Source organism: Acipenser ruthenus, chromosome 2 (assembly GCF_902713425.1).
Source record: "Acipenser ruthenus chromosome 2, fAciRut3.2 maternal haplotype, whole genome shotgun sequence".
Lineage (NCBI taxonomy): Eukaryota > Metazoa > Chordata > Actinopteri > Acipenseriformes > Acipenseridae > Acipenser > Acipenser ruthenus.
In genome coordinates this window covers 1,932,807-1,954,338 of record NC_081190.1, presented here as the reverse complement: position 1 = coordinate 1,954,338, position 21,532 = coordinate 1,932,807, and the positions used below count along the sequence as shown (strand labels likewise).

General features: G+C 41.8%; 1 protein-coding gene across 3 annotated transcripts in view; it reads left to right on the top strand.

Annotated features, from left to right (window-relative positions):
* The window catches only part of LOC131696793 (rho-related BTB domain-containing protein 2-like), a 70,312-nt gene that overhangs the window by 15,580 nt on the left and 33,200 nt on the right, over positions 1 to 21,532 (top strand). For 2 of the 3 annotated variants that reach the window (XM_058986122.1, XM_058986118.1), the window contains exon 2: positions 20,592 to 20,793. In XM_058986122.1, coding sequence (XP_058842105.1) covers positions 20,602 to 20,793 — 192 coding nt within the window. In that variant the 5' untranslated portion in view covers positions 20,592 to 20,601. Of the gene's footprint in view, positions 1 to 11,052; positions 11,410 to 20,591; positions 20,794 to 21,532 lie in introns of those variants that run through there. The other variant, XM_058986114.1, reaches the window with a different exon arrangement.

Here is a 21,532-nt window from a genome sequence, read left to right as displayed (position 1 = left end):
TTCTCTCTCGGTTCCTTCCTCAGACTGCGTGTGCGTGTGTGCTCTCTGTGCTCCTAAACCTTCCGGTATCAGCTAGTCCAATTCGCTGGGCTTACTGTATGTTTGATAGGTTACACAGTCAAACAGAAGCCAGTGAAGCTAAGGCTTATTTTAACTGGTTTTCTATTGAGACACATGTTGTTAAGGTCTAGAGTGGATGGTATTAAGAAGAAGGCCTTGCCAGTTTGATATCGACTGTGTTCAATGACTTTGCAGTAGCCACTGTCTGGAGAAATTACTGTTAATAAATGATAATGATTAAATAAAGCTTAGTGAAGCCACTGCAGCACCTCATGCTGGAATCTCTTCTTCTCATTACTGCTTTTCCTACGATTCCTTGATATGATCTCACCAAAAAAAATGTAATACTAATAAATCCTCATCTACAACTCTGTCACAGGTCTATTATCTCTTTGCTGTAGATCAGAGGGCACCGGTAAGATACAGAGATTTTCCAAGACTTTATCTTCCCTTTGTAATGCTAATAAGAGGTAGGAATGGTTTTTAAGCCATGGCTGTTACCAACTCAAAGCCCTGTGAGTGTATTCTCAGGGCTGCAGGAGGTTTTGGTGTCCGTTTCCCCTCAAACCAGTACTCAGTATCTCAGCGTCCCATCATGAGTTGGGTTGCTGCTGCGGTTGTCGTTCAGGTGAGGTTTTATACACGGAGTTCCTGTTTATTTTGTGGACAGAACCCCCGTGTGTAAACAGAGCCAGGATCCATACGCTGTTCAAATTATTCTTGCCGTCTGACGACATTTTCCATTGTTTAACAATCAGATTGTAGAAATGTTTCTGTAAATATACTCGCATTACAGACTGCCCCAGAGATTTTGCTCTTTTCCAGGCACTAAATCTGTTTTTTACATGGAAGAGAACACTATGTTGACACAAGGTCCACTCATTTGGTCGATTTAACAGCTCTAAGCTAATTGGCAGCTTGGCCTCACTCCAGTGTTTGCTTTGAGAATGGAGGAGTGATGCCATGAGCAAACAGACGTGTGCCTGATTTCTGAGCAAACAGCAGCAGGGCTCGGAGGCACAGAGCTGCGTCTGTGAGGCACAGGGCAAGCGTCACAAACCCCCAGCCAGCCTGCCTGAGCCTGAACCTGCCTGGAAAACAGACCGTTCCCTCCCTGAACACCTGGTAGAGGAAACTAGCTGGGGACTTGAAGATCATGCCCAAACCTGTCAAGAACTGAGCAGGAGTGTGCTTTCTACACCGTCTGTATTTTCCCTTGTTACAGTGCTCTGTATCTCCACTTCTCTTTTCAGTTTTTTTTAAAAACATTTTTTTACTTTATTTGCTTGCATCTTTTTTAAACAAACAAAGAATAAATTATACTTTCCCCAAAAATCAGCAATTCATATCAGATGGATTATTCATTCTGCTTTCCAACCAAACAATGTTTTTGAGAATCTTTGAACAAGCTGTGTTTGCAGAACTGGCAATACCTGCACCTTATTTGAAAGAATAATATTGAATTCACAGGCACTAAGGCAGTGGTTCTCAATCTGTGGTCCCTTCAGGTGGTCCGTGGAAAGGTTACATTATGGAAGGAAAGCAGCAGCATAGTTTATAGATCCCAAAATTTGAGACCTTAAACTCAGCTACGGAAGCAGGAAGAAAATGCAGAGATGGAGAATATCTCCAAGTTAAAAAAAGGTGTAACCTCTCCTTCATATATAGTTTTGGAGCGTCTAAATGTATTCTTGGGAGTTTTCGTGTATTGCACTCACGGCGTGCGTTGTGTTGCGTTCATACAGCTGTAGTTGGGTTGGAGGCACAAAGCGAAGCTGGAATGCCCTTCAATCAACAAAGCCATATGTACAAACCCTGGAGTGCGTTAACCCGCTTATAAAAATTCATTGATCGTAATTAATTAAAATGAATGAAGCTTCCGTGCTGATCTCAATCGCTTCGTAAACAGAGCTGACATAACCCGCAATGTTTGCCTTGTTAGTGACCAAGCATTTAAAAATGCCAATCATGTGTTTTTGTTGATAATGAAGATACAGAAAAGGAAGCAAAGACAAAGTTCACTATCCACACATTACAAAAATACATTATTGACATTTTAAATGCTTGCACTAACAGGCTATCATTGCGGTTTATGTCAGTACTGTTTTACGGAGCGATTGAGACCAGCACGGAGGCTAACATAACAAAACTGAGTAGCCTATTCTTGACCAGCCGAATTACGCACTGAAGCGTAGAATCTGTTTTTTTTTTCCCTCTCGGTAAATTTGTTATGAAAAGTAAACTAGAAACGTTCTTGAAAACTCAAATTTTAAAATAACTTTGCTCACAGAAACACGCCTACCCATCGCATTACCACAAAGAAAGGTAAGTCTACGGTTATTCTTAATATTATAGTGTTTTTTTTTGTATGTGTTTATTTATCAGTAAGCTATGCTTTTTATTGTGTGGTCCGCGGAGATAAAAAAAATCTAGGTGGTCTGTGAGCAAAAAAGAACCACTGCACGAAGGGAAACGCCTCCCAGGTCTTTGTTCCAACCATGTTCATGAAAGTTCCACCCAGCTCTTAAAGCAGGTTCATTATTGAATTATACCTGTTATACCAGGTGTAGAGTGCTCTTCCAGGACCAGAGATGCCGACCCCTGTCCTAGTGATTATTCTGAGATGTTATCTCTTTAATTCCTGGATTGACGTATATGACACACTGGTAACCCATACTGTTTGAACTGGAGGCTTACAGTGATTCTAGGGGCGAGGCTCAGCCTACTATGCTAAACCTATTGACTACCCAATACTGCATAGACCAAGCTAACATTTCACTAAATGTTCTACAAGTATTTCTCCCCCTCCTCCCCACCACCTCCTTTGAAAATGGATCTCCCTTCTGGGGGGGTCGGTGGTCCTCCATCATCCAGCCTTGGCGGACCTCTGACCGACGTCGAAGGTCACACCTCAATTGAGGGCAGATCCTGCTGGACCAGCAGGTGAGATGCTGGCCAAACAGTCTAATTACCCCGCACTACATTTCATACTACATGTGTCAAAGCTGTGCCTCGATCTTTGAATGGTAGTTGGAATATGGACTAATACATGGGTTTTAACTATGCTATTATATTAGCATTTCAATACAATGTATGGGTAGTAAAATAACAGATCTCAAACTGGTACTCTGTAATCAAATCATTAATCTGTCGCAGTTAGCATCATTAAAGTATTTGTTGCTCATGAAGGTAACATCAGTTGATCAGCCTCTAAACTGATACGAATCAAAGTTAAAAAATGCATGAGATGCATGAAACAAAACAAACATTGGACAGCAGAATCCATTTCAGATAATCATTGCTGAATTATATTTACTGGGGAAACTCTCTGTAAACAGACTGACTGTCTGATAATGTCCGACAGGGCTGCTGGGCATGAAAACGGGTGTACTGTATGCCATGGCTAGCTCTATGGCAGAGGTGTATCTGGAGCCAGTGTTTATTGTAGTAGTGGCTCCATCACAAAGGGCTCCAGATGCCCCTAGATGGCTCTGGCAGTACTGGCAGGAGCTGTTATAAATACTGACTACATTCCTGGGATAAGTCCCATGCTCCATGTGAACTATCTGCTGTATTACAATGGGTGATAGGAACCTCACTGAGCCGACTGTGCACAGTGCCTGAAGTCACACTGCAGCACCTCTGGACAGGAGGCTCCACAGGTCCCATACCCAACGCTCACCAGCTTCAGACAGAGCTAGTCCGTATTCTTAAACTGGATGACAGTGTCCATTAACACAGTTGTAACGCAGTCAATTTGCAATGTAAATTGACAATTTGCCATGCTTTTCCCATACTTTTAATATGCTTTACCACACTTTACGATGCTTTGACCATCACATACTGAGCTTTGGCAGCTATAACCACAGCTGCAATCAGAGTGGTTGATACACTCCCCCCCCCCCCCCCCCCACAATCTCCCACGTGCTCGCTAACTCACTGATCATTTCAAAGTGATGCTAGCAATGGACCTGCTACACTTCTTCTGACTTCGCTGAGTTATTCATTCCAATCACAAACCAGCTTGTAATCGGATAGTGGGACCGTACCCTGTGTACACTGTATAGATACTGTCAATAACTGATGGAAAACTCACCAGCATCCTGGGCCAGGAAAAATCTGTTTCTAACAGGTATGGGCAATGGGGTTTCATAAAATGAGGTAATGTGTTATAAGGGTTTAAGATCCTGGGGAAAAAAGAATTGCTTGAACAAATTATGCTGACTCTTGTCTGAGCTTTGCAAACCCAACCCAACCCAGGCATTTCTTCTGCAAGAATGTCTCTGGACAGCACCCAGCTCAGACAGCCAGACTGGGCTGCACTGTGGTCACTTCATTCTCATCACAATGGGATTGAAGCTGCTTTGGCTGGCTCTGAATCAGCCTGGTATGCCAGCTGTGCCAGAGGGTTAAAGCTCAGGATGTTCACAGGCTTCAGAAATGGCTGAGAAATGCAGATTACAAGACGAGTGAGTTTAATATTCCCCTCATCCTGCTTTTTAGTAGACAGTGTTGGGTTCTTTGGGACGCTTGCATAGTAACCCCCTGCCTCCCTCAGACAGGCACAGTTAGTTAAGCTCTCTAAGGTGATTATACTATATTCACAATTTGAGACCAGCAGTAACAATACACAAAGGCCTGTGATAAATGTACGGCAGGGATTTGGTGGTCTCACTGTAAAATGTTGAACAAAAGTAATCTTTTACTAAGCTTGAATAAAGTGCCAGTAAATTATTTATGACTACCATCTTGGCTGGGGTACGGAGAGTTGTTGGGTTTGTGAACCCTCAGTTTGCTTGCTCTCGTTCATTAGCACATGGATTAAATCGGTGGTTTAAGAATAATCAATATGTAAGGCCAAAGCATGTTGGATAAATGCTATTTGATAACTGTCCACTGTCCTGCAGTTAATAAAGCATCTATTTTGGATATCTGCAGTTGCTCGAATCCCACAGAAAGTAATTGCTAAACAAGTCGGACCGCTGTGTGTTTCACGAACACTCCTTTCAGTCCCTGGAGTCCCAGCCGAGTCGCTCTCCGCTGCCAGAAATACCAGCGAGTTTCAAGAAGGGAGCTTTTCCTCTCCCTGCTGCCAAACCCTCAGTGATTTAGCATGGGCATCTAAAACCCAAAGCTGTTCCAAAGAGGCTCTTTATTAAGTGAAATGAAACGCTGCAGCTGGAGTGTGGGAGTGTTTTCATTTCATTGCAGGGGCAGGACAACAGCCCGGTTCACTCACTGGGGTCTTCAATCTGATCATGCTGCCGGATCTCAATACACCCACTTGTTTAAATTGAGATAGTGCTGAGACAATTCAAACTAACGCGGCTCAAAATGTATTCGGTGGCAAAAATGGTAATGTTCGTAATCTATCATATAACTGAATTTATAAACGACTGTATCCAAAATGTATCATGCAAAAGAAACCAATGCATCGGTGAGATCTGGAATAAAGAACCCACATTCTACTGTACAGAAGAGTTTCTCTCCTTTCTTCACAATATTCCAGCATTCCTGTATACAAGTTAGCTTTGATACATCTGCATGGCTGTTTTGCAGTTTCCCGGGATTATATTACTGTATGTATTCACTTTGCTTTGCTGTGCTCTGGGATAGGAGAATAGGGTATTGAAACCAGACAAGTATGTTTTAAGGCAGGAAGTGTAATATAATATAATATAATATAATATAGTGGCAAGTAAAAAAGGAACACCTTAGGAAGGGTAAGATGGTACTATGTCACCATTTACCTTTGCTTCAATTATTAAATGGACATTCTTTTTACTGATTTATTTTCTTTAATTGTCCAGTAATTGTACTGTCAACTTTGAATAGGAAATCTTAGAAATGTAAAAATAACAAGAACAAAAAAAAAAAAAACATGTGTGGAAAGGTGGTGAGCAATTCACTGACACACACGGGAGACAGAAGTTTTTTTTGAAAACACTGCACTGGTGCCCAGTTTTATTATTTTAGACGTTTTTCTTATTGCCTGCAGAGGGTGCTGTTGTCCGTGGCCTGCGTACCGACAACGGTACACAGGACCACAGGAATACCAATACTGGTAAAACAGTGAGAAACTGGCGCACTCATAGGTGCTCAAAATAATAATGAAAATAAAAGGCGAAATGAAAAGGGAAAATAAAACACAGTATTAAAACTACAATATAAAGGTGCTGCTTACGCAGTGCCCCCACTGCCGCTAAGACGGTCAGCTCGAGATCTCCGTCGTACGTTGTTATGCAATATACACTGGGGTGGCCAAGGTTCCCCTATCACTACACACGTCCTCTCGGGTACGTAACAATAGATTTTAATAAATTGTTTATTTATTGCTGGCTGTCTTCCTCAGCGGTGCTTGTCTGTTTTGGTCGCTCGCTCCAACCACTGGCGTTCTTGCCTGGTTTATGTTTACACTGGCCTTCTCAGCCAGCGTCTCTGTGTATTCCCAATCACGACCACCCGAATGCATAACCAAGCGCAGTACTTATGGGCCGAGCAATCCTCCAAGACCCGCCTCTCAGCCACTCAGAGAGAGGGAAAGCCAACACACCCTCATCCCCACCTCTCCGTGTCACTGCCATAACTGACAGGCAGATCTTTTACAAACGAGAGGAGGCCATTCGGCCCATCTTGCTCGTTTGGTTGTTAGTAGCTTATTGATCCCAGAATCTCATCAAGCAGCTTCTTGAAGGATCCAGGGGTGTCAGCTTCAACAACATTACTGGGTAGTTGGTTCCAGAACCTCACAATTCTCTGTGTAAAAAAGTGCCTCCTATTTTCTGTTTTGAATGCCCCTTTAATCTCCATTGTTGACCCCTGGTTCTTGTTTCTTTTTTCAGGTCGAAAAAGTCCCCTGGGTCGACATTGTCAATACCTTTTAGAATTCTGAATGCTTGAATCAGAATAGATTCAATTCTTTTAGTCTGTCTGCATACAACATGCCTTTTAAACCCGGGATAATTCTGGTCGCTCTTCTTTGCACTCTTTCTACAGCAGCAATATCCTTTTTGTAACAAGGTGACCAGAACCGAACGCAATATTCTAGATGAGCTCTTACTAATGCATTGTAAAATTTTAACATTACTTCCCTTGATTTAAATTCAACACTTTTCACTATATATCCGAGCATCTTTTGGCCTTTTTTTATAGCTTCCCCACATTGTCTAGATGAAGACATTTCTGAGTCAACATAAACTCCTAGGTCTTTTTCATAGATTCCTTCTTCAATTTCAGTATCTCCCATATGATATTTATAATGCACATTTTTATTGCCTGCATGTAGTACCTTACACTTTTCTCTATTAAATGTAATTTACCATGTGTCTCCAGTTCTGAATGCTGTCTAGATCATTTTGAAAGTCCTTTGCTGCTGCAACAGTGTTTGCCACTCCTCCTATGTTTGTGTTGTCTGCAAATTTAACAAGTTTGCTTACAACACACAACACACACATTCTCCTCATTCACCAACGGCGTGACCCGTCCTGTTCCCCTTACAATACATGTAACATACAGTATATAAAAGACAGACGAGACAAACGGAACAGACAGCAAGTCCTGCAACAAAGCAATTGTCCGGGTTGTTAATATCTTTTCATTTGAAAGTAAAAATATATAAGAAAGCATGACAACCTTTACGTACAAAAATCTTCACTAATATACAATTGAACAAGGACTGTTGACTATTTATTTTCATTTCATACAGTATTAAATATCATTGTTTATATGACAGTGAAAAATAAATAAATAAATATAAAGATAAATAAATAAATACATCAATGTCTATGTATTCATTTATATTCATTTATTTCAATATTTATTTATTTATTTATTTATTTATTTATTTATGTACCAAATATATAGGCTATCCTTCAGCACAGCTAATTCTCAGAAATGATTTCCTTTTTGTCCAGTGGGGACCACAAATAGCGTTACCCTCATCAACCAGTATAGAGAGAGGAAACCGTAGGGACCACAATAAGCGTTACACTCACAGGAAACCACACATTTTTAGAGCTCAAGGTCAAAATCTGAGTATGATGATGATGAATGATGGCTCAAAAAATCTAACATAACAAATGTTCGGAGAATTCTCAGGTGGGTGGCTTCATCTTTCAAAATAGTGCTTTTTCTCAACTAAACGTATAGCACTGACAGTTACAACACAACATGCTTCCAAACTGAAGGTTCTAGGTTCAAATCCCATGTATACCAGACTTTTCTATATTCATATGAAGAAAGATTTTTTTTTGCAGGCAAATGTTCCATTTTAAAACAGAAATAAATCATTTAATGTAAATGATATAGACATCACAATAAGTGAGTTCCCTAGTATATTTCCATGTTGACAAAACAAGTTAATTGTCATTAAAATCAGATGTCCTGTAATATACATATGCGTGGATAAAAGTGCCTGGGAATAGTATATTTCCTCTAGAGGAATTATCACTTTTTTGACGTCAGTACTGCGGTATCATCCCTTTTTTTCGAATGGCTCATGACGCAAATATAGCCTTCATCCATATATATATATATATATATATATATATATATATATATATATATATATCTATATATATATATCTATATATATATATATATATCTATATATATATATATATATATATATATATATATATATATATATATCTATATATATATATATATATACATACATACAGTGCCTTGCAAAAGTATTCAGACCCCTGACCAATTCTCTCATATTACTGAATTACAAATGGTACATTGCAATTTTGTTCTGTTTGATATTTTATTTTAAAACACTTAAACTCAAAATCAATTATTGTAAGGTGACATTGGTTTTATGTTGGGAAATATTTTTAAGAAAAATAAAAAACTGAAATATCTTGCTTGCATAAGTATTCAACCCCTGTGCTGTGGAAGCTCCCGATGAAAGAAATTGCCCTAACGAGGACACAATTACCTTACCACTGGCCTCCACCTGTGAACCATTAAAGTTGCTGTCACATTTTCTGGATAAAAACCCCACTGTTGAAGGATCATTGGTCAGGCTGTGAATCTGAAGGAAAATGAAGACCAAAGAGCATTCTACAGAAGTTAGAGATAAAGTAATACAAATGCATAGATTAGGGAAAGGGTACAAAATAATATCCAAGTGTTTGGATATCCCAGTGAGCACAGTTGGATCAATAATCAGGAAGTGGAAGCTGCATCACACCACCCAGGCACTGCCAAGAAAAGCCCGTCCCTCAAAACTCAGCGCTCAAACAAGAAGGAGACTTGTGAGAGAAGCCACAGAGAGGCCAACAATCACTTTGAAGGAGCTACAGAGTTCAGTGGCTGGGAGTGGAGTAATGGTGCACCAGTCAACCATATCAAGAGCTCTGCATAACACTGGCCTGTATGGGAGGGTGGCAAGAAAGAAGCCGTTACTCAAAAAGTACCATCTGAAAGCAGGTCTGGAGTTTGCCAGAAAGCATGAGAGTGACCCAACTGCGATGTGGGAAAAGGTTTTGTGGTCAGGTGAGACCAAGATAGAGCTTTTTGGCCAAAACTCAAAGCGCTATGTGTGGCGCAAACCTAACACTGCCCATGCCTAAAGACACACCATCCCTACAGTGAAGTATGGTGGTGGCAGCATCATGCTGTGGGGATGCTTCTCATCAGCAGGGACTGGGCATCTTGTTAAAATTGAAGGAAGAATGGATGGAGCAAAATACAGGGAAATACTGCAAGAGAACCTGCTTCAGCCTGCTAAAAAACTGAAGTTTGGGAGGAAATTCACCTTTCAGCAGAACAATGATCCCAAGCACAAGGCCAAAGCAACATTGGAGTGGTTCAAGCACAAAAAGGTGACTGTCCTACAGTGGCCCAGTCAAAGTCCTGATCTCAAACCCATTGAGAATCTGTGGCAGTATTTGAAAATTGCGGTCCACAAGCGTCGTCCAACCAACCTGAACAACCTGGAGCAAATCTGCCAAGAAGAATGGGCCAAAATCACTACGACACTGTGTGCAAAGCTGGTACATACTTACCCCAAAAGACTTAAAGCTGTTATTGCAGCGAAAGGTGGCTCTGCCAAATATTAATGTGTGGGGGTTGAATACTTATGCAAGCAAGATATTTCCGTTTTTTATTTTTCTTAAAAATATTTCCCAACATAAAACCAATGTCACCTTACAATAATTGATTTTGAGTTTCAGTATTTTAAAATAAAATATCCAACAGAACGAAACTGCAATGTGCCATTTGTAATTCAGTAATATGAGAGAATTGGTCAGGGGTCTGAATACTTTTGCAAGGCACTGTATATATATATATATATATATATATATATATATATATATAATATATATATATATATATATATATATATATATATATATATATATATATATATATATACACACATATAAAAAGACATATATGTAAACAGCAGTGTACAATATTGAAGGCATATGAAAAAAAGTTTTTTTAAATGTACAAAAAAAGTTTAAAAGATTAAAAAATATTTTATTTCCAGAACGTTTCGTGCAAAAGCCCTTCTTCAGCTGTTTAAAAAGAAAACACAGTGCAGTAAACTTGTTATTCACACTCTCACACACTCACACTCTCTCTCACACACGCACGATCTTACTATCCCAGTGTTATATAACAAGTTTACTGAACTGTGTGGTTACTTTTCTTTTTAAACAGCTGAAGAAGGGCTTTTGTCCGAAACGTCCTGGAAATAAGAGATTTTTTAATCTTTTAAACTTTTTTGTGTACATTAAAAAAAACCTTTTTTTTCATATATATATATACACAGTATATAAAATAAGCCACACATTCTTTGACACAATGAAGATTGTGCTGAGAGGGGCATTGTTCTATCTTTTCCAGGGCGGAGTTAAGGGACGGTCGTGGTAACTCATTGGCTCACCTGTATGGGGGCGGGGGTTGAGAACACACCCCCTTTTCTGGGCTGGGCCGGGGGGGTTGTTTCTGTCTGTTTCCTTGTTTACCGATCAGCTGGGAAAAATATAACACAGGCAACAAAGAAGCAGATTGCAGTGCTGGCAGACGCTGGCTGGACTATAGGAAAGAGGAGTGCAGAAATATCGAGAGAACACGCCAACCCTCGTTCTTAAAGGGGCAGAGCTCTCTTTTCTGAAAAAAGATACTGCTGCTCAGGCAAAAGCTTTTAACTGCGTCGGGAGTGCTTAAAAGTTTGCAGTGGCTGTAAGACAGGATGCAGTGAGATGTTTAGTAAGGGTTTCAAGCACCAAAGATACAACTCAAGGGAGAGTTGTGCCCAAGGAGGGGATATATGCGAGCTGGATGAAGGGAGCACTGGGGAATGTGGCTGAGCTCTGTAGCAATCACAAGGTAAGAACACTGGAGACGCGTGTGCTTGCGTGTATATACAGGGTGATTAGAAAGTAAAAGTATAATGCGCTGTATGCATGTGACTGTATGCGTGTCTCTGTCTGTGTGCGGGGGTGGAGGGTAGGATGGGTCATGTTCTTTTATGCTTCTGCTGAAAACCCTTGTGTGTCGTGACAACCCCAGTCCAATCAAAATGCGTTATACATAAGAATATAAGAAATGTTTGGGAACGTTCTGCCCACGGTTGCTCGTTTACCCAGCTAACAATCGAATTCCAGAATCTTTTTTTGACTGATCCTAGTGTTTTTACAGTCACTTTGTACCTGTTAACGTTTCAACTCTCTTGGTCATTTTCATAGCCCTTCTAGTAGCATTATCCCTGGACTACCTAATTCTAATTTTAATTGACCCCAGGGCTGGTACTAATATAGACAGCAGATGTAATGTGTTTAGTACCCAGTAGGTGCCTAGGAATGGTGTTGCAAACTATATCTCAGAGATACTCTCCAGCACTCTGTCAGTTAGTTTGATTCAGGGGAATGTGTTGTAGCTGCAGGTGTGTAGTACCGCAGTTCTAGTTACAGCTACAGTAAACTGCTGGCTGTACACATGGTTTACAATCTCTCCTTCCTGTCTTATAGTTTCATTCAATTCCAAACCTGGAAAGAGGTACTTCTCTGCATTAGTTCTGTATTATAGTGCAGTACAGGTACTTAGCTTGCTAAAGGTGCAGTCCTGCTCATAACATGTTTTGATAATTCAGAGATCTTTGTGTTGCTGTTGTTAGCTTTTGTTTAACTATGATGTGTCCTGGTGCAACCTCACCCACCAGGCTTGCCTCTGTGTGTTAACACGACCCCTACCGTTACTGTGAGCTGTGTAAAGCAGCAGAATTCCACAGCACATCGGTCTCCAGAACCAGCAGTCTGGGGTGCAAGCCTCACCCACCAGGCTTGCCTCTGTGTGTTAACACGACCCCTACCGTTACTGTGAGCTGTGTAAAGCAGCAGAATTCCACAGCACATCGGTCTCCAGAACCAGCAGTCTGGGGTGCAAGCCTCACCCACCAGGCTTGCCTCTGTGTGTTAACACGACCCCTACCGTTACTGTGAGCTGTGTAAAGCAGCAGAATTCCACAGCACATCGGTCTCCAGAACCAGCAGTCTGGGGTGCAAGCCTCACCCACCAGGCTTGCCTCTGTGTGTTAACATGACCCCTACCGTTACTGTGAGCTGTGTAAAGCAGCAGAATTCCACAGCACATCGGTCTCCAGAACCAGCAGCCTGGGGTGCAAGCCTCACCCACCAGGCTTGCCTCTGTGTGTTAACACGACCCCTACCGTTACTGTGAGCTGTGTAAAGCAGCAGAATTCCACAGCACATCGGTCTCCAGAACCAGCAGCCTGGGGTGCAAGCCTCAGTCACGCCCACCAGGATGCTGGCATAACTTCTCCTTACAACTTAAAACTTACAAGGCCATTGTAAGTCCTGTCCCCATTAGAACCTATTTGTAGCACCAAGACAACTTGTAATGTCCCTCGGAGCACTCGCAGTTTCAATAACGAAGCATTCAAAGCATTTCACTCTCAACAGGTTCTATAGAAACAGATTAAGTGCATTAAAATCAGGTCTGTCGTTTGTTTTTTATTTAGAGTTCATGAATTTATATGAGTGTTCGGTGGCTCCTCTAATCAAGTTGAGAGAGTACTTTCTCTTGCACTCTTTGTATGTCTGACACAGCATTTGGACAATTGCAATGTTATAAAACTGGCAAGAAAGTACTTGGTTTCGTTGTATTCCTCAGGTTATTTGCCTGGCACTTCACAACAGTCTACCAAGGGTCCTAATAGTTCCTAATAAATTGACCACACCCAGGGTTTGAATGAATAGTTTAGAAGCAGGTGAAGAAAAGTGGAGATACAGGAGACCTCAAAACTGGGGCTTGAAACCTGTTTCCCATAGTAATAGCACATCAAAGTGTAATAAAACACAGTGGAATCATGGTAAAGTATAGGCAAGCATTGTAAATCCCAGAGAGATGTGGTAAAGCATATTAAAAAACATGGCACACCAGGGGAAATGCATAGTATAACCATGAGAAAAAGCATGGGGAAAGTGCAAAAAAAAACCAAGAATACCATGGTCAGTTTTTCTAAGGGAAACTCCAGGGACTGCTTTATTACAAACACATTTTTACTAAGGGAAACTCCAGGGACTGCTTTATTACAAACACATTTTTTCAAATTTCCTTCCGACCGCTTTCCCGCTGTCCCTGCAGCTCATGTCTGTGTGTGGCCGCAGGACATTTGGTAATTATTCAGCCAGACTGTGGATCCCTGCCTCCAGATAGCTGGGAGCGTGACTCGCTGCTCTCTCTAATGCGACTCTGAACCCACGAGCTGTACGACATGACCTGCTCGTGACTGTCTGAATCGTAGTTCAGCCTCCGAGATGCTCCATCATGCAACACGATGTGGGTCTGGAGTATTGAGAGATAAAATGAATACAGATTACATTACAGTTTGTAAAGCACAGTGCAGCACCTGGTACGGATGTGAAGGATTGCCCTGAGTGCTGGCACTGTACCTTACTTATAGGAGGAAGCATTTCTATTTGCTTCACCACCAGGGCTCTATTGAAAAGGCTATGTGGTCCCAGCGTGTTTGATAAAGTGCAATTAGTCAATGAATACATACGTACAGTTTAGGAATAAGCTGTGCTGTTACCTAGTTCATGAGATGGTATTGATAGTGATGATGCTATAATAATATCTCTTTTTAATCTTAAATCTATGGCTCCCCCAGTGACTTACCTAGTACAGGCAAGACTATGTGGTGTGCAGGGTGAGTCATTCTAACTGAGCAGAGTTGCCGGTCTTGGCTGGGAATCCCAGAGGGTGCTGACGTACCCATGGATTGAGGACCTGCACCTGTCCAGCAGTACAGCAGCTCCTGCTGGACAGGTGCAGAGTGAGCTCAAGCAGACACCTTCAGGGTTGGCCTTTGTCTGGCAGGGGCAGGTGGCTCACCCACATGCACTGTCAAGCTCCTGGGTGTAAAGAGGCAATGGGCTTGTCTGTAGGATCGGAGCTCTGATCTACCATTCTCCTGAGCTGATGTGGGGGGTTGCTGCAGTGAGGGAACATAATTATACAGTCTACAACACTGACTTTGATGTGGGTTTCCTTGCTCTGTTCTCTTCCTGTGGTCACACAGTTTACTATGAGCAGCACAGAATGTGAGACTCCAGGTTGGGTTTCATTACCTTGAACAGAGTAAGTTAACTTTACCTGAAAGTGAAAATATAAAAGGACCAGCTGTTTCTTATTTAAATCAGTGACCTAGATCAGGGATAGATAGCAAGGACTTAAAGGACAGGAGGCTGTGTGGTCCAGTGGTTAAAGAAAAGGGTTTGTAACCAGAAGGTCCCCGGTTCAAATCCCAGCTCAGCCACTGACTCATTGTGTGACCCTGAGCAAGTCACTTAACCTCCTTGTGCTCCGTCTTTCGGGTGAGACGTAATTGTAAGTGACTCTGCAGCTCATGCATAGTTCACACACCCGAGTCTCTGTAAGTCACCTTGGATAAAGGCATCTGCTAAATAAACAAATAAAGGACTGAGCTTCAGTAATAAGCCCCTTCACACTGGCACTCCTGCTCGGGTCCGGACCTGGGTCCTGGCTGACCGGGTCACAATCCTGCTTGGTGTGAAATCACGTACCTGGGTCGGACCCGGGTTAACCCGGTTCCCAGTGACCCACCCCAGGATGTGAGTTGAGCGAGACAAAATGCTTGACGGCTGTTCGTGAGCCAACACAATAACAAACAGCCACGCCTGCGTGAAAGTTTCATTTCCGCAAGGAATGTTTCTGTTTATTCTGTTTAGCCATATTTTTGTTGATTGAGACACAGCATGAGTCAGATTGCAGCATGTAGAAATGTGACCGATGGTTCAATCCAGAGAGGCTCGGATGGAAGCGTCTGTAACAAGCTGCTTCCGGGGCTTTGATACATGCATTGTGTACTTGCATCTGACACCCAGATCAATGCTTTATCAAAAGCAGTGTGAAATCACATAGCTGACCCACATGACACCGGGTCCTGCCAGGTAGGTTCTGACCCGGGTAGATCATGCCAGTGTGAAAGGGGCTATAGGTTGACAAAGCTAACCCTAACCAATGCTTCAAGCACACACAGAAACCTGGACCAGAGGACAGTTGGAAATGAAGTGGAGATGGACTTCGGACAGAGGGAAGGAGACACGTTTTTACACAGAAAGTGGTGAGGGGAATTGGAATGGGTTCCCAAGTAGTTGATGCTAATCACTGAGCTCCTGCCTTGCCCAACTTGCCAAACAACTGCATGTGATTTCAGTGTTTAGAATAACGCAGCAGGTGGCTTCAAGTCCACTACGAGTGAAGATAAGAACACAAGCAGGAGGATTCAGAGACGTCCTACACTGCAAGAAAGAAAGTTGCACAGTTTATTTCCATCTGAAAACATCTAAATAATGGACGAAGCAAAGCATCTTTATTGTTTAAATTCTGTTTTTCAAATCCAAATGGAGAACGGTCTCGATTTGAAAGCTGACATTATAAATCACATATGAGAAATCATCCGGTCACTACAAAGGATAATAGGTTTGTCAAAATTCTAGGACATCTTACTCTGTGTACAGATGTTATTCAATGCAAAGCACATTGTCAGTTGTGTTTCATTAATAACAATAAAACAAAGCTACCTTTTTTAAACGTGCACTATAGCAAAAGCACAGCAAATTGTAATAAAGCACAGTGAAAGCGCGATAAAACATAGGAAAGCATTGTGAAGCCCTGAGAGTTATGGTAAAGCATATGAAAAAAAAAAAAAAAAACATGGCAAACTATGGTAAATGCATAGTATAACCATGAGAAAAAGCGTGGGAAAACTGCTAAATTACTGTCCATATTTACTGTGGTAAACTTTTATAATATATGTTAAAATATGTTTTATTCTCGACTCTAAGACTGTGCAACTTTGTTATCACTGTCTGCTTTTTCATTCGGTCTTATCGAAGTGTGTAACAGCTCATTCAAGGCTAGCAGAGAGACATTATAATTATACAGTGGCTCTCAAAAGTATTCACCCCCCTTGGACTTTTCCACATTTTATTGTGTTACAACATGGAATCAAAATGGATTTAATTAGGAGTTACAAAACAGAAAATAATTGATTGCATAAGTATTCACCCCCTTTGCTATGACACTCCTAAATAAGCTCTGGTGCAACCAATTGTCTTTAGAAGTCACATAATTAGTTGAATGGAGTGCAATTAAGGTGTTCACATGATTTCAGGTTAAATACACCTGTCTCTGGGAGGTCCCACAGTTGGTTAGTACATTTCCTAACAAAAACTACATCATGAAGACGAAGGAACAGTCAAAGCAAATTTGGAATAAGGTTCTTCAATAGCACCAATCAGGGGTAGGATATAAGAACATTTCCAAGGCATTGAATATCCCCCGGAGCACAGTAAAGTCCATTATTAAGAAATGGAGAGAATATGGCACAACTGTTAATCTGTCTAGAACAGGCCGACCCTCAAAAACGGACGAGAAGGGCACTAGTCAGGGAGGCCACCAAGAGGCCTATGGCAACTCTAAAGGAGTTACAGTCTTCCACGGCTGAGCTGGGAGACACTGTGCATACGGCAACAATAACCTGGGTGCTTCACAAAACTGGCCTTTATGGGAGAGTGGCAAAAAGAAAGCTATTGTTGAAAAAAACTCACATCAAATCTCGGCTAGTTTGCCAGAAGGCATGTGGGAGACTCTGAGACAAAGTGGAAGAAGATTCTATGGTCTGATGAGACCAAAATAGAACTTTTTGGCCTCAACGCTAAGCGCTGTGTTTGGCGCAAGCCTAACACCGCACATCATCCTGAAAACACCATCCCTACCGTGAAGCATGGTGGTGGCAGCATCATGCTATGGGGATGCTTCTCTGCGTCAGGGCCTGGAAAGCTTGTGAAGATAGAGGGCAAAATGGATGCAGCAAAGTCCAGAGAAATCCTGGAGGAAAACCTACTGAAGTCTGCAAGAGACCTCGGACTTGGGAGAAAATTCATCTTCCAGCAGGACAATGACCCCAAACATACAGCCAAAGCCACACTGGAGTGGCTTAAAAACAAAAAGGTCAATGTCCTGGAGTGGCCCAGTCAAAGCCCGGACCTCAATCCAATTGAGAATATGTGGAAAGAGTTAAAAATTGCTGTTCGCCAAAGGTCCCCATCCAACTTGACAGAGCTTGAGCAATTTTGCAAAGAAGAATGGGCAAAAATTGCAGTGTCCAGATGTGCAAAGCTGGTAGAGACTTATCCAAATAGACTCATGGCTGTAATTGCTGCCAAAGGTGCCTCTACCAAATATTGACTCAAGGGGGTGAATACTTATGCAATCAATTATTTTCTGTTTTATATTTGTAATTAATTTAGAACAATTTGTAGATTTTATTTTTTACTTTGAAATTATGGACTTTTTTGTGTTGATCAGTGGCAAAAACTCCTAATTGAAATCCATTTTGATTCCATGTTGTAACACAATACAATGTGGAAAAGTCCAAGGGGGGTGAATACTTTTGAGAGCCACTGTATATGATTTAACATTGTATAACACAGATGGTTTCTGCAAGTTAATATATCCTCCATCCTCCTCTGAATATGGGCAGCTCAGGGGCTGCTGCACTGTGAACTGACCGGGGGGAAGGTACTGTACGTATAACTTGACTTTTCCACAGGAGAAGGACCCGGGGGACAAGTCCAGGCCTGTCCAATAAAGCACTAAGCTTTTAGGGATCAGGAGCTTTGAGAGAAGAAAGCAGAGACTTCAATTTAACCTATGATTGCTGCTGGAATAAATACTGGCACTGCACTTAGTATGAAGCTGTGGTGAATATACAGTCTAAAAAACACACCTTGGAAGTAGCATCTTCAGACTTTAATGAGGTTGCTATAGAAACTAGTTTTATCCGAGGTTGAGTTTCTGTGAAGTGGTGATAATGGGACCAAGTCCTTCCATGATACTCAGAGTCATAAAACACAGCAGTAGACGCAGTGGAGTGTAGTGGAGTGCACTGTTTAGCCTGCGGGACTGGAAGTTTGTGGGTTTCATTCTTGCCCAAATGGTATTCAGTGGCAATGCAGATAGACAGTGGTAATGTCAACTCATGGCTGCATTGGTACCACAGTGGTCTGACCAATGGTGGCTTCACAATAGTATGAACTGGACCAACACCCACTGCAGTGCCATATCCATACCATAACATTATGTACACGCAGTTGATGCATAACGTACTTGATGTGCATTCTGGTGACACATCAAAGCTCATTGAAGGTCAGTGCTGGAATAGGGTTTATTTTAATTGTGTTGGTAAACACAGTGCCTTTGCTGCTTGCATAGTTTGGATCCAGGTTTTCAAATCCAAACGTTTCTGTTGTAATCCCTGAGTGATGTAGGGAGCTTGAGGTTCGGTTGTATGACTACGAGTGAAGCACTCAGTGGGTAGAACACTCACAGATTCGGGCTCCCGTGCCGGTGAGATGACATGAGGTTAAAAGCTCTATAACCATGAATGAAGAGCAGCCGGACTCTCTTTGCACAGTGGTTAAGACCTGTTTGTGTAGCACAGCAGAGCCTGGGCGTGACCCAGCCCCCAAGCACACCACAAGCAAGTGCCTTAACCACTATGCAAAAGAGTCAGCCTCGTGCGTTGCTGGTAGCTCGGATGGGTAGCACTTGCAGCGTAGTGACCCCTATACTAGGGGTCACTAGAAGTTAAGGACGGGAGATTGGTGAGTCTCCAGTAATACCCATGGATAAATGTCAAGTGGGATAATGCTTATTTAAGTGTGTGGCCTTTAAAACTCTCAGAGCACTACATTCTGACAAATCACTGTGTGGTTTGCCAGTCCTTGAAAAGATGTTGATAGATTGAGAAAGGAATTTTTTACAGCTCTGCAGGTTGTATATCTGCACTACAAAAAAAAATCTTATTCAGGTAAACTGCTACAGTAAACGTGATCATCTTGATGTTGTTTTAGGTTGTACTGAGGTTATATACAGTACAGTGGAAGATGTGTTTTTGGAGGTGATTATGAAGTTATGTAAATTGTAGCTCTGTAAGATTATTATTGTTTTTGCATTCCTTGTCCTAGTTATAATTAGCTCTAATTAACTACATTGCTAATTGGACCCTGCTTTCAGATCCTGTCACAATGATGCCAGCAGACCCGTTGCTCACAGAGGTGTGTCTGCGTCTCTTTACAGCAGTGCTTCTAAACCTGGCATTCAGGGACCCCAGGGGGACCCCAGGATGATCTGGATACTTCTCTCTTTGTAAAACCACACACACATTTAATTTACAGAAAAATTTAGTCCCCTGTTGTGATTAGATGTTATTCTTCAGGACAGTATATACAGTATCTGCAGCGTCTGCACTGTTTCCTTTTCCAGTTTTCACTTGAATGTTACATAGCTTTTTTTCTGTCAAGTTTCTAGATCTTGGCAAATGCTATGGTTATTAAAAGCTTACTGTATACATTCAGATGTCATAAGTGTATCTTATTATATAGAAAAACATTTCTTTTCATCCAGTTTGGGCAAGTGAATTGTGAGGCGAAGCTTACAGGTTTTGACTGCTCAAACCGTACAGAATGCCATCACCCTGTACACAACATATTAACTTATTATAAATCACACAGATTTATTAAACAGTATTTTATTTATAAAGGATGTATAATGTATACCAGTGTGGGACATGTATTCAGACCTCTTCTATTATTCCTAACCCTGACTTTAAAAAGGGAGGGGAAGGGGGAGTCAGGACAACATAAATATATAATGACCCAGGGGAGAATTCGGAGGTGACAATGCAGTTCATTTTCAGACCAACCAGAAAACTGTGCAGATTACCTATGAAGTTTAGTGTAAAAACAAATCCACATGGAGGCTGCATGAAAATGTCGAGACTTGGGTGCAGTATATCGGCGAGGCAAAGAAGGAAGGCCTGTTTCCCTTTTTTTCCAAGGCTGCCGGGATGCTATGTGGTTCAGAGTGTGTCTCTCTTGCTAACAGACTGTGCTTTCCTTCCCTCCCTTTCTCTCTCTCCCTCTCCCTCCTTCTCTCCCTCTCTCCCGCTCCCTCCCCAGGGCCCTCTCCATGGATATTGACACAGACTACGAGCGGCCGAACGTCGAGACTATAAAGTGTGTGGTGGTGGGTGACAACGCGGCGGGGAAGACACGACTGATCTGCGCCAGGGCCTGCAATGCCACGCTCACGCAGTACCAGCTGCTCGCCACGCACGTGCCAACTGTCTGGGCCATCGACCAGTACAGGGTGTGCCAGGAAGTAAGAGGACAGCAACTGGAAGCTCTAGATAACTAACTTTACATTGTGAAGAACTGTACGCAGGATGCAATCATCACAGTTGAAAATAATAAATCTTTTATTTGTTGGTTTTGATCAGCAAGCACAAGACAATCTCAGTGCAACTTTGCGAACATGGCAGAGTCAGAGAGAATACAAATACTTTGTCAATGCAGCGCTGCATACATTGGTCAGAAAGACATTTAATACATAATAATATGCAAATATGACAGTCGACAGAGAATCGGGTGAGACGTTGTTGTAAGTGACTCTGCAGCTGATGCATAGTTCACACACCCTAGTCTTTGTAAGATGCCTTGGATAAAGGCGTCTGCTAAATAAACAAATAATAATAAAGGACTACCCACAACCGGAGACTGATCCTTGTACTCTAAAGCCTCGCACACACACAGCCTAAATGCGGTTTGCGAGTTCGCCTTTTGTCTTGATACGGTTTAAGTACACACACATTTCAGTAGCAAAAGGCAGCGAAAACCGCACTAGTTAATCCTGTTCAGAGCGAGTTCTGTTATTAATTCAGTTTGGTTAGTTAATGTGTCTGTGTATTAAAACTGCACTAAAACAACCACAGCAGGTTGAAAGATTAGGAATTGGGTGCACAGTGCCTAGGAGCTGACTTGTCTCGGATGTTGTGACTTTCATACGATAGATACAGGAAATAAAAAGTTCACAAAGTCATCTAGCCATAAACAACAGGAAA